Source organism: Lasioglossum baleicum, chromosome 19 (assembly GCF_051020765.1).
Source record: "Lasioglossum baleicum chromosome 19, iyLasBale1, whole genome shotgun sequence".
NCBI lineage: Eukaryota > Metazoa > Arthropoda > Insecta > Hymenoptera > Halictidae > Lasioglossum > Lasioglossum baleicum.
The window spans coordinates 7330838-7343453 of NC_134947.1; the positions used below are offsets into that span (position 1 = coordinate 7330838).

The 12616-nt window shown below is 36.0% G+C and overlaps 1 protein-coding gene and 1 long non-coding RNA gene across 10 annotated transcripts in view; one reads left to right on the forward strand and one right to left on the reverse strand.

Annotated features, from left to right (window-relative positions):
• Positions 1-6167, forward strand: part of LOC143218304 (uncharacterized) — an 86378-nt gene extending 80211 nt beyond the window's left edge. For all 7 annotated transcript variants that reach the window (XR_013011023.1, XR_013011020.1, XR_013011021.1 and 4 more), the window contains one exon: positions 27-6167. This is a non-coding gene — a long non-coding RNA (uncharacterized LOC143218304). The remainder of the gene's footprint in view (positions 1-26) is intronic.
• The window catches only part of Atpalpha (sodium/potassium-transporting ATPase subunit alpha), a 253830-nt gene extending 241596 nt beyond the window's left edge, over positions 1-12234 (reverse strand). For 2 of the 3 annotated variants that reach the window (XM_076443423.1, XM_076443424.1), the window contains exon 1: positions 11753-12234. In XM_076443423.1, the coding sequence (XP_076299538.1) occupies positions 11753-11782 (30 nt within the window). In that variant the 5' untranslated portion in view covers positions 11783-12234. The remainder of the gene's footprint in view (positions 1-11752) is intronic. The other variant, XM_076443428.1, reaches the window with a different exon arrangement.
• Positions 12235-12616: the final 382 nt, after the last annotated feature.

Below are 12616 nucleotides of genomic sequence, written 5' to 3' on the forward strand. Positions count from 1 at the left end.
GAATGTTGTTCGATCATTCTTTACAGCTGGAAGAGTTCGTCGGGCGTTCACGGTGCTTAAAAAAGGGAAGGAAAGCAAATGGTGCTCTTTTTCAAACTTGATCAACTTCAGTAGCGCGTTATAACTGGTTGGGGCCTTGGGCAAAGTAGAATTTCGAGAGACTTTATGAGAAAAACGTAGAATTTGGATCTTGGATCTTGGTTTGCGTTCGGGGCCCCGGTCATTTGCGCCACTGATCACCTTTCAAAATGTTGTCGGATGAGGTCTTCGGATGAAGAACAACTGGATGGTAACAATCAATCTCTGAAACTTGGTAGCTCGTGATTAGAGTTCCTATTTGATGCACTTGTGCGGCCTTGCTTACAAAAAATATTTTGTTATCACATTTTCCAATGTTTTACCAGTAAATTAGTTATGGAATGCCAGCAGAAACAGTCCCATAAGGTATTTGTTCTAATAAGCTCGTGTAATGATTTATGAATTTTGAAGCAAATGAAGCAAAGACAATAATCCGCAGTCGATCGTTGACGATTGTATCCGATAAAATGATTGACGTGTTTTAATAAAGGTTCCATCTCGCTCGAACCATGTGAAATCATTCGACCAAATAAACAGATTCTCCTTTGATCTTGATGCGGCGCATCGGATCTCAATTTCCCGGAAAACTGGATTGTTCGTGCAGAGCAGCGTTTCATTATAAATGAAAGAAAATTGAACTTAAATCGGGCAGAAAGCACCATCGAGATGCGACACTGGGTCGCCGGAAACCGCCACGCTGCTAGCCGACTCCATCGCGGTAGCAAACACGCTGGAAAATCACGTGCACCTGCTGTACGTGGAAAATTTATATTTTATATGGCCGATGCAATTTCCACCGGTGTCTGAACCGGGCATCGTGATCGATCCATCTTTCTATAATACTTCTCGTGGTGTCATAAGACGGAAATAGTGTTTTACGATGGCACTCGAATCCGAAAAGAAGCATGCTCAAAACAGATACCATGTGCCGCTAGTAAAATCAGAACCGATCAAATCAAACGCGAGAGGTTAATGCATTCTAGACGAGAGCGACGATAAAAACAAAGTGAAAATAATTGTTCGATGAAATGGTACAACTGTATTTCTAATAAATATTGTCAGATGTCATATTTTTATCGTTTGAGTTACAAAATCCCCAATTAACACCTTGCACTTATTTTGTGATTAAAGTTGAATAGAAATCCTACAGGATTTCCTTGAAAAAAAAGAAAGTTTGACTGCTCAAAAAAATGGTACAATTGTATTTCTAATAAATATTGTTAGATGTCATATTTTCATCGTTTCAGATATAAAATCCAGAATTAACACCTTGCACTTATTTTGTGATTAAAGTTGAATAGAAATCCTTCGGGATTTCCTTAAAGAAAAAGAAAGTTTGACTGTTCAAAAAAATGGTACAATTGTATTTCTAATAAATATTGTTAGATGTCATATTTTTTATAGTTTCATTTACAAAATCCCGAATTAACACCTTCCAATTATTTTGTGATTAAAGTTGAATAGAAATCCTTCAGGATTTCCTTGAAAAAAAAGAAAGTTTGACGACTGTTCGACGAAATGGTACACCTGTATTTCTAATAAATATTGTTAGATGTCATATTTTCATCGTTTCAGATATAAAATCCAGGATTAACAACTTCCACTTATTTTGTAATTAAAGTTGAATAGAAATTCTTCAGGATTTCCTAGAAAAAAAGAAAGATTGACTGTTCAAAAAAATGGTACAACTGTATTTCTAATAAATATTGTTAGATGTCATATTTTTATCGATTGATTTATAAAAAATCCAGGATTAACAACTTCCACTTATTTTGTAACTAAAGTTGAATAGAAATTCTTCAGGATTTCCTTGAAAAAAAGAAAGTTTGACTGTTCAAAAAAATGGTACAACTGTATTTCTAATAAATATTGTTAGATGTCATATTTTTTATAGTTTCATTTACAAAATCCCGAATTAACACCTTCCAATTATTTTGTAATTAAAGTTGAATAGAAATCCTTCAGGATTTCCTTGAAAAAAAAGAAAGTTTGACTGTTCAAAAAAATGGTACAACTGTATCTCTAATAAATATTGTTAGATGTTATATTTTTATAGTTTCATTTACAAAATCTAGAATTAATGCACTTCTAATTTGCGATTAAAGTCAAATAGAAATCCTTCAGGATTTTTTTGAAAAAAATGAAATTTGACTGTTCAAAAAAATGGTACAATTGTATCTCTAATAAATATTGTTAGATGTCATATTTTTATCGTTTCATTTACAAAATCCAGGATTAACAACTTCCTCTTATTTTGTGATTAAAGTTGAATAGAAATTCTTCAGGATTTCCTTGAAAAAAAATAAAATTTGACGACAGTTCGACGAAATGGTACAACTGTATTTCTAAATAATATTGTCAGATGTCATATTCTTATCGTTTGATTTACAAAATCCCCAATTAACACCTTGAACTTACTTTGTGATTATATTTTAATAGAAATTTTTCTGCATTTCTTTATGCATTTCTTATGCAGAAAATGGGTAGATGTAATTTAAAAGTAGTAAAGACATTAACACAATTTATGACCGTCTATGTGTTATTTTCAATTTACTAAAATTGCTAGAGTCGGAAATGAATTATTATAGCGTTTCTGTCGCTTGTAATTGAAGAACAAAATTTTGCATTTTGCCTAAAGATCCGCAATCTTGTTATTACAGAGCAGGTTAGCACCGCAGTGTTTGTTAATCTGAAAATGAATTTTGTCCAGCTAATTGCGACGATCCGGCGTCCAGGTTGTTGCCGAATCGAGTTGAAGAGAAATTGGACGAGGAAATACAATGGAACAGAGTGGAAGAAGCGTGTGCACGGCCCCCTGACACACATCGACTCGTTAAAATAACGACATAATGGCTAATTTAGCGATAATAAGCACGAACGGTATCGTTCAAATTAGCGTCGAAGGTGAGACGAGATTGACAAAGAGGGCTGCCCGAGGAGCGAGGAAAAAGAGAAAAGAGAGTACTGTGTCGGGCCGGCGCGCGTTGCGGCATGTTGGTTATTCAAACGCCGTCGCGTTCCTGCGGTCCAACGTCTGCCATCTTGCGGCCGCCTTCTGAAACGAATCTTCCGACGAGCACTGTGGGAACTCCCCTAGTCAACCTGTTTCCTCCAAAAAATAATCAACGTTCGCACGCGTCGACGCAGTGTCGTTGAAGCTTTAGACCCTCACAATTCGAATTACTCACAAAATATTTTGTTCCTAGACTGAAAGCGACAGTATCGAATCTTGCCGTATCATTTTCTTGACAGTTACAGTGATTAAAACGTCTTTGTCCCCAAAAGTGCCGTAGAAGACATTTGAAAGCTTAAATACAAATTACAAAAATATAAATCACAAAAATAGCTATAAAATAAATATTTTGTTAAAAATTCGTTGTGTCTATTCACTGGTCCACGATATTACTCATAGCCCAGTAAATGAACAGAGTGTTCATGAAGTGACAACAATTGTAGACTGTGAAAAAGGAAAGGTATGGAAATGGCCAGAGATTCCAGATACGCTTTGGCACAAGGGACAGGATGTTTTAACAAGGATAACGGAGCCAAAGAAAATTAATTCTGGGAGATTTTTTGTGATTAAAGAGTGAAATAAATAGGAGAATATTGTTTAGTAATTTTGTTCATTCATTAGACCATCATTGTTCAATTACTAGAATGTAGTGTTCATTGACTGGTATTTTTTATATTTTTTATTAAACGTTTAATAAAGAAAGATAATAATCATTTCATTTTATTTGTGTTCATTTTTATTTTTGACAAATGAAGTATAGGGAGCCATTTGGCATATATGAGATTCCTTTAATTCACATAGTTTTTTTTTTAAATAAAATATCTTCCTGAACAATTTCTTAAATGTTCATTCACTGGTGCCAGTTACCCTACGTTGGAGACGACGAATATGCACCGCGGGAGCATCGAAAAAGCAACACAACTGCGGCACGCTATTCGGGGCAACGGTATAAAACGATCATTATCGGTCGGAGTCGACGACCTTCGTCAAAACAGTCCCGATTGACTAGCAAGTAATCGCTTATACAATATTATCAACGAGCGTGCGACACGATTCTAACGGCTCGCGCTTGAACGGGACCGATTTTTCGCCGAGTCCCGGAACAAAAGCGACTCGTGCAACTAATCGGAATTGTCGTTTCTGCAGGGCTACCGATTTTCTCGATTATACATATATCGTGGACCTCCATGAAATTTAGGTCGCGCCTCGTGATACATAAAAATAAGGCAGCGGTTTCCCTGCTCGCGCGGCGAATGGCGCCCTGCCAACACTCAACCGAATTCGGTGAAATCTATCTATTCACAGGACACCAGAATGCGCCCTACACGGATTCGTTGTTAATTCGTAACAACAGCAACCTCTTTCCCTGCAGAAGCTATTCAACAACAACGGCCCACGTACAGAATCTTCCTATTTCAATCTCAGTCAAGAATTATTCCGTTTCGATTAGAAAATATTAGAGGTGGCCGGGTACACGAAAGTTTATGAACATTTCGAAAATCTATAAAAATTTCCGGGTACCCGCCCACCCCCAGAAAATATACAACTTAATTTCCGAGGTCATTTCGAGGAACTTTTTCCTATACGAGAATGTTCTCCGCGCCTTCGTTAACGAGTTATTAACGAAAAGCACGGGCCAATCAGAGCGCGACTATGTACTGGCTCGCGCTGAGCCAGGCGTTGCCATTGGCCGAGCCGGGAGCTGTCTGCTGTCGCCGCGCTCGGATTGGTCCACGGTTTTTCGGTAATAATTCCTTAACGGAGCCGCGGAGAACATTTCCGTAAAGGAAAAAGTTACACTTTAGGAATCACCCTTTTCAAAGAAGTAGAACTCAATGTTTGGTAATGTAAGAAATTAAATTATATTAAGAAATACAGGAGGTCTTAACGTTCAAACTTTGTCAATACAGTATTTTATCGATAAAAGTCCCCGAGGATCCTTGTCCCCATACTATTCTTTGAGTTTTGCCGAACGTAGAGAAGGACAGCCGAGCACGAGAGGCCTCGGACGCCGAGAAGTGCAAACATATAACTAATCCGATGACATACTTTTTTATTTTTCATTATTTTTTAATGGAACTTTCACCAACATATTCGTGACATTTTTCTAATGCAGAATGATACCAAACACGATATAATTTCAACTGTATTCAGTGGTTCAATTGACGATGAAAGTTTCGGGCGCAAGGAAGGACAGCGTATGGGAAAGAAAGAGACGCGGAGAGTCGCAGAGAGCCGCAGCGCGTAGGCACAGTTCAAAGAACTTCCCATACGCTGTTCCTCCTTGCTGTTCATTGAATTATACCATATTTGGTATCATTTTGAATGAGACGAATTCCACGAATATATTGGTCAAAGTTCCATAAAAAAATAATGAAAAATGAATGTCCTGTAGATATAGCATTTAACCCTTTGCACTCGGAGCTATTTTAACTCGAAAATCAAACATTTCTTCCGAAGTAGAATATTTACATTCCCTATGATTTTTTTCAAATTTTATGTGGATACGACATACAATACCTAAATGTTGGTATTTATTTTGTATTTAACTATTTATTTGTATTTATATATTTATTTCAATTATTTAAATTTAAATTGTGTATTTATTCCAAGTAGTTATTTATTATTATACACACCGCAGTAGTGGGGATAGTTTTGGGACATTTACTGGTCAGACATTTGGGACATTTATGGATAAAATACTGTATATTGTAATCAAAAATAAAAAGGAGATGTGTGTAAACATAGAGCACGTAGAGCCTTGTTATACGAAGTTACAATAAAAGTACGGAATTTTTAGTCCGAGATATTGCAGCAATGTTTCATGTTTCGGACAATTTTCATAGGAAATATATTTGTCGCTCAATTAGTTCCGCTGACATTTCGTCGACAGCAACAAAGTGATTTAAGTATTGTATGATCATTGGTCATGAACTTTTGGTTGAAAGGTAAATAATGGGGTTTCTAAAATTTTCTGAGGGTTCTTCCCGTCCTTCGCTCCTCTTTTTCCCGTGGGATGGCTATCATTACCTCTGACCAGACCTTGACACATATATGTACACGTAATCACTGATTACTAATCACACTTCTCGTGTTATCTCGACGCCCTTATCGCGGAATGTTCTATTTTACTCCCTCTTCGCTTTTTCGAAGACACATATCACACGAATTTCACATAAAGCTTCATCGCAAAAAATTTCCTAATATTTTGGGTTATCAATATACGAATTTTGGCTAACTGGTTATGACACTTCTCCGATAACAAATGCTAGGTGTAGATGTCATGCTTAAAGAGACACGCAATTAGAGCTCAAGCTAAAGAAAAAGACTACTGGACTGCGGATTTTATGCATTTATGACAAAAATGGGTATGCACAATTTAAAGCAGTGGACATATTAAAAAGATTTAAAGACATAATTGTATTGGTTTCAGCTTAATCAGATAATTAAAAGAAGAAAGAAATCTTTATTTCACTCCTGTGTCTTGCAATCAATGCAAACATTTTTTATTTTGCATAAAGGTCCGCAGTCTACTGATCACATTAATACTACAATGTAATGTCTATCTCACTACTAAATTACTAGTAAATCCTTTACTATGAAATGGCGGATTTTATCATTTAAAGTCGATAAAGATAAACAACAATAATAAATTTCATTCATCGTACAAGATGTAAATAGAATTGACTTTCAAGCAACTCGTGTAAAAATGCAGTCACTATTGTTACACACATTTCCGACCGAAACTAACTGTCAATGTAATAAAAATAAATTGTAAAAGTCGACGGAAATAGGGCCACCCTAACCATAGTCCTAAATGGATTATAAACCCCGGACAGCAACCTTTTTGGGAGGCAATTTTGTATTTCTATTTATTTATTGGCAATAGATTGACTTCTCGCTCCACCTCCCGAGTTTTTTCTTACGAAGAGCGGCGTCGAATATCTTGGGACGGCTCTGAACACAAATCGTAATCTCATCGTGTGAACAAATATCGCCGCAAATAGTTTTGCAACTGGCACGATAATCGAAACTGGCGAACGAGAAAATAGATATCTTATTTTCTATACAAGAATCGTCCACAGTGAACATGTTTAATACTCGCCGACTAGATTCTTCGCGCGTAAACAAACGCGGATGGCATACGCGAGACAAGATGCGAATGTTTCCAAACACAGGGCCGGCGCACAGTGGGACCTTTCGTCCAAGTCGGAGACAAAATCAAAGAACTTTCGATAGAAATGAGGTAGAGCAATGACATTTTTTTTAAATTAAAGCTGAAACATTGCAGAATATGGGAAAAATAGGGAGATTATGGTAAGAACGTTTTTTAACGTTCAGAAGATTCGTTAAACTTGCATAATTTCGAGAAAATTATGGTTTTTCCAATACCACGCGCGGAAAAAATTTTTTTCAACATGCTGTACGTCATTTCCCGTAGATTTGTTCACGCTGATTTCAAATCTGGTCTCAAAATTTGTCTACGACCTCAGGATATTGCAAAATCGATTTCTTGAAATTCTACATGTTTAACGAATTTTCTCAAGGTTAAAAAACGTTCGTACCATAATCTCCCTATTTTTCCCATATTCTGCAATGTTTCAGCTTTAATTTTAAAAAAATTTCATCGCTCTACCTCATTTCTATCGAAAGTTCATTGATTTTGAATCGAGTCTGGTCCAAATTTTCCACTGTGCGCCGACGAACATCTTTAGTAGCAAACTCAATCAATTTTGATGACGTAATCAAAGATTTTGCGGCGGAAAAAGCGTAATATTTATCTTGCAAAAAAAATATATGTAACATCCTTTGTACTGATAATAAATAATTCCTTATTGTGAAATTTAAGTATAGGATTTGAATGTGTATAATGTTATTCAATTTCCCGGATGGGTTTGGTTAGACAAGAATAATCACAGAACTGAGTTTCTCTGTGAAAAGAGGTTTTTTTGGTTTTATTATTCATGCTCCTATGTACAACTATTTACAATCTTACCTGTAAAAAGAGAAACGACATTAAATGTCAATTATTCACTGTCCTTTCCCTATTCACACAATCTTTACTTGTATCTATAATCTGTATTTTCACTTTCTTAGGTTAGTCTTTGCACGTGTTCCCGTTTTCATTACACACCTGTCTTTCTGTCTTTCTTCTCTCTCTCTCTCTCTCTCTCTCTCTCTCTCTCTCTCTCTCTCTCTCTCTCTCTCTCTCTCTCTGGTGTTTGTCTTACTCCTCTGTTTACTACCGCGCCATGTGTGCGCGGGCTAATTTAAAAGAGAGTACCGTGTACTTTCTTTACATGTGTATTGTGTATTTAGGTCTCGAAAAATTTTTGAACCGGGCCCCGCAAAAGGTCACGCCGGCCCTGTCCAAACAGACAATTTCTAGAACATTTGACTTCCTGATTAGGTAATGCTCCACGTTGCGCGAACAAGGAATCATTCATGAAAAATGTAATCGTGCGACTGACACATCCTTCATGACGCATTCGTTCGTTCTAACCTAATTTGCTTGATCTTCGGCTCATCAACCCGTTCCATTCGATGGTGCTTTCGTAAACAAATGCCACTAGAGAAATTATAACAAGTCGATTTCGTCAGGGGATTAACTGACACTCACACAGTTTCGAAAGAAACGAAACATTCTTCCAAGAGCCTAAACCGTTAGGCCCGTACTAGTATTGTTTGGGAACCGGTTTTGTATCTGAGGTATCACGTTTCCAAATATTTACTCAGTTTCTTAGCTTCCACATGATACAGTGTTCACTTCCGAAATATGGAAGGGCTCTCTGTCACGACAGTTAAAATTCATCTCCATCGAGCCAGTGACCTGGAGTTAGGAAATCGAGTGCCTGCTGTAAACGTAATCTCAGTTCCACCTTTTTTCAGTGCTGTCCTTCTGGACGTTCGAGACAGTGCAGAGGATGCGGCACCTCTTCTGTAAATGTAACTCTGCAGACCCGAAATGTTCACACTTATGGAGAGAACGCTGTAACTGTAAAGCTAAGGTCACAGTTTGGCTGACGTCCGATGCATCCGTCTCTTTTTTCTGGCGTGTGAAAAAGAGACGAGACGATCGTGCACGTCAGACTTCGGTTGAACCCCGGTAAAATAGTATTTGAAAATATTTGATTTGATATAATAAAAGCTTTTAAAATAGTATTTCAAAATAATATTTAATTTGAAGCATATTGAAAATATTTGGATTCCATCTCGAAATATTTATTTATTTAATTGTAAGTATTTGGCAGAAAATAACGGGTCATGTTAAATGGAAATATCCTATTTCATAATTTAAATTCTTGAAATACAAGTATTTTATTTATTTTGTGGTTTAGATTGTCGGCTGAACCGTGTTCGCCATTGTGACCACAGCCGAAGTAAACAGTTAATCAGAGATGGGTAAAATAGTATTTGAAAATATTTGATTTGTTATAACAAGTTTTTAAAATGGTATTTCAAAATATTTGATTTGTTATAACAAGTTTTTAAAATAGTATTTGAAAATATTTGATTTATTATAACAAGTTTTTAAAATAGTATTTCAAAATAATATTTAATTTGAAGCATATTGAAAATATTTGGATTCCATCTCGAAATATTTATTTATTTAATTGTAAGTATTTGGCAGAAAATAACGGGTCATGTTAAATGGAAATATCCTATTTCATAATTTAAATTCTTGAAATACAAGTATTTTATTTATTTTGTGGTTTAGATTGTCGGCTGAACCGTGTTCGCCATTGTGACCACAGCCGAAGTAAACAGTTAATCAGAGATGGGTAAAATAGTATTTGAAAATATTTGATTTGTTATAACAAGTTTTTAAAATGGTATTTCAAAATATTTGATTTGTTATAACAAGTTTTTAAAATAGTATTTGAAAATATTTGATTTGTTATAACAAGTTTTTAAAATAGTATTTCAAAATAATATTTAATTTGAAGCATATTGAAAATATTTGGATTCCATCTCGAAATATTTATTTATTTAATTGTAAGTATTTGGCAGAAAATAACGGGTCATGTTAAATGGAAATATCCTATTTCATAATTTAAATTCTTGAAATACAAGTATTTTATTTATTTTGTGGTTTAGATTGTCGGCTGAACCGTGTTCGCCATTGTGACCACAGCCGAAGTAAACAGTTAATCAGAGATGGGTAAAATAGTATTTGAAAATATTTGATTTGTTATAACAAGTTTTTAAAATGGTATTTCAAAATATTTGATTTGTTATAACAAGTTTTTAAAATAGTATTTGAAAATATTTGATTTGTTATAACAAGTTTTTAAAATAGTATTTCAAAATAATATTTAATTTGAAGCATATTGAAAATATTTGGATTCCATCTCGAAATATTTATTTATTTAATTGTAAGTATTTGGCAGAAAATAACGGGTCATGTTAAATGGAAATATCCTATTTCATAATTTAAATTCTTGAAATACAAGTATTTTATTTATTTTGTGGTTTAGATTGTCGGCTGAACCGTGTTCGCCATTGTGACCACAGCCGAAGTAAACAGTTAATCAGAGATGGGTAAAATAGTATTTGAAAATATTTGATTTGTTATAACAAGTTTTTAAAATGGTATTTTAAAATATTTGATTTGTTATAACAAGTTTTTAAAATAGTATTTGAAAATATTTGATTTGTTATAACAAGTTTTTAAAATAGTATTTCAAACTAGTATTTAATTTCAAGTATATTGAAAATATTTGGATTCCATCTCGAAATATTTCTTTATTTTATTGTAAATATTTCGCAGAAAATAACGGGTCATGTTAAATAGAAATATCTTATTTCATAATTTAAATTCTTAGATTTAGATTGTCAAAATAAAAATACCTTCACTTCTTTACAAATCTACAATATTTAATACTACTAGAAATATTTAATTCGTCAAATATTGCCCACCTCGGCAACTAATTATTGGATACAGCGCGGTATGACTCACAATATTATGAGCCGAGATTTTGGGAAGGAGGGGTGAGCACCTCGTACATAAAATTTCAATAGCGGGTCATTAATAGTTCCTTGAAATATTCATGAAAAACTGTCTGTACGAAGCATTCCATTCAGCCTACACAGGTGTCAAACTGTCAGAGTTAATTACAATAACGTCCACATGTAGAACTTCCATCTAACGAGTGAATTTATTTGTGAAAGTATGTTAACTACTCAGCCATAGTTTCAAAACTACAAATAATATATATTGTCTTACTTAAAATGTTCCTAATATAATTGAATAATACAGCAATCGATAACACAACTCTAAAGTCATTTATTCCAATCGCTTCCAAATAACAAATAATATTTAGGTAACTAGGTGGCGAGTCTGTTACTGATACTGTAGATAATAACACAACAGGTCCTCGAAAATAAGTAAATTCCGCATCGCAAACAATGTGGCTAACGAAAAGCCAACGAAGGGCGTGGTTTACCGGACAATATGACGTTCCTGTGTGAACGCTGCGCATGGGTCTCGCGCGCGACACGATCGCCGATTGCCGAATCGATCGACAGGATCGATGGCGCGAGAGGATCGCGCGGGATGCCCGATTCGGGCGTGTCTCGGCGGTTAATCTGACGCTCGTCGCCGGAGCCACATCGAACAAGTTCAACAATAAAAGAAAGTAAATGAGTAATGTTACTGACCTCGGTTGCTAGCTTCCCTTTCGACGCCATCTTGACAACAATAATGGCGGTCGGTCGACGTGCCGACTATCTTCCGCACGCGTCGCACTCGACGATCACCAACAACCTTCCGAAATATACGTTAAACACTGGCCTCACCGTTTACGGACACACGCGTGCAATTGGAACACGATCACACCCGTAACCGCAGAGCAAACTCTGTCACGATCGACGAGTCGTGCTCGAGTATCGAAACACGTGCTGACGTCACGGCGCGAAGCGTCTTTTCGTACTACCGTGTAGTGTACTACGAGGAGCGTGAGTTTACAAGCGACACGAAGGCACCCGGCTCGTCACACAATCCTGCCCCACCACTTTGTTCACCGACCGATACAAGTCCCTTTCACTCGCTCGCTCTTAACAATTATAATAAAGCTATCCGATCCCCTCCCACTTCTCATTCCATTCAGCTAACCTCTCTTTTGCTCTCTCTCCCGGTTGAATCCCGCCCGGTTCTTTTTACCTTCCTAATAACGCAACTGACATTCAAACAGAAGCAGGGATCCTAACCAACGCCTAACCCGAACCGTAACCCGGGTTACCAAGCCCGGTTACTGTAACCCGCAGTAACCCTACAGGAACGGTTCCCAAGTAGCAACCAGAGCGGGTTACACATTTTAAACTGTACCCGGTTACAAGACGTGGGTTACTACGTATCTAGAGCTTGAAATGTAGGGAAATAGTATGTAATTGTAAAAATGAAAACATAATATTTAGCGTGTATGAACTGAACATAATATTGAAGCACACAAAAATACATGAATAGTTTACGAAACATACACCAAAAAAAAATAATATAATACTACATTAATGCAAACAAAAATA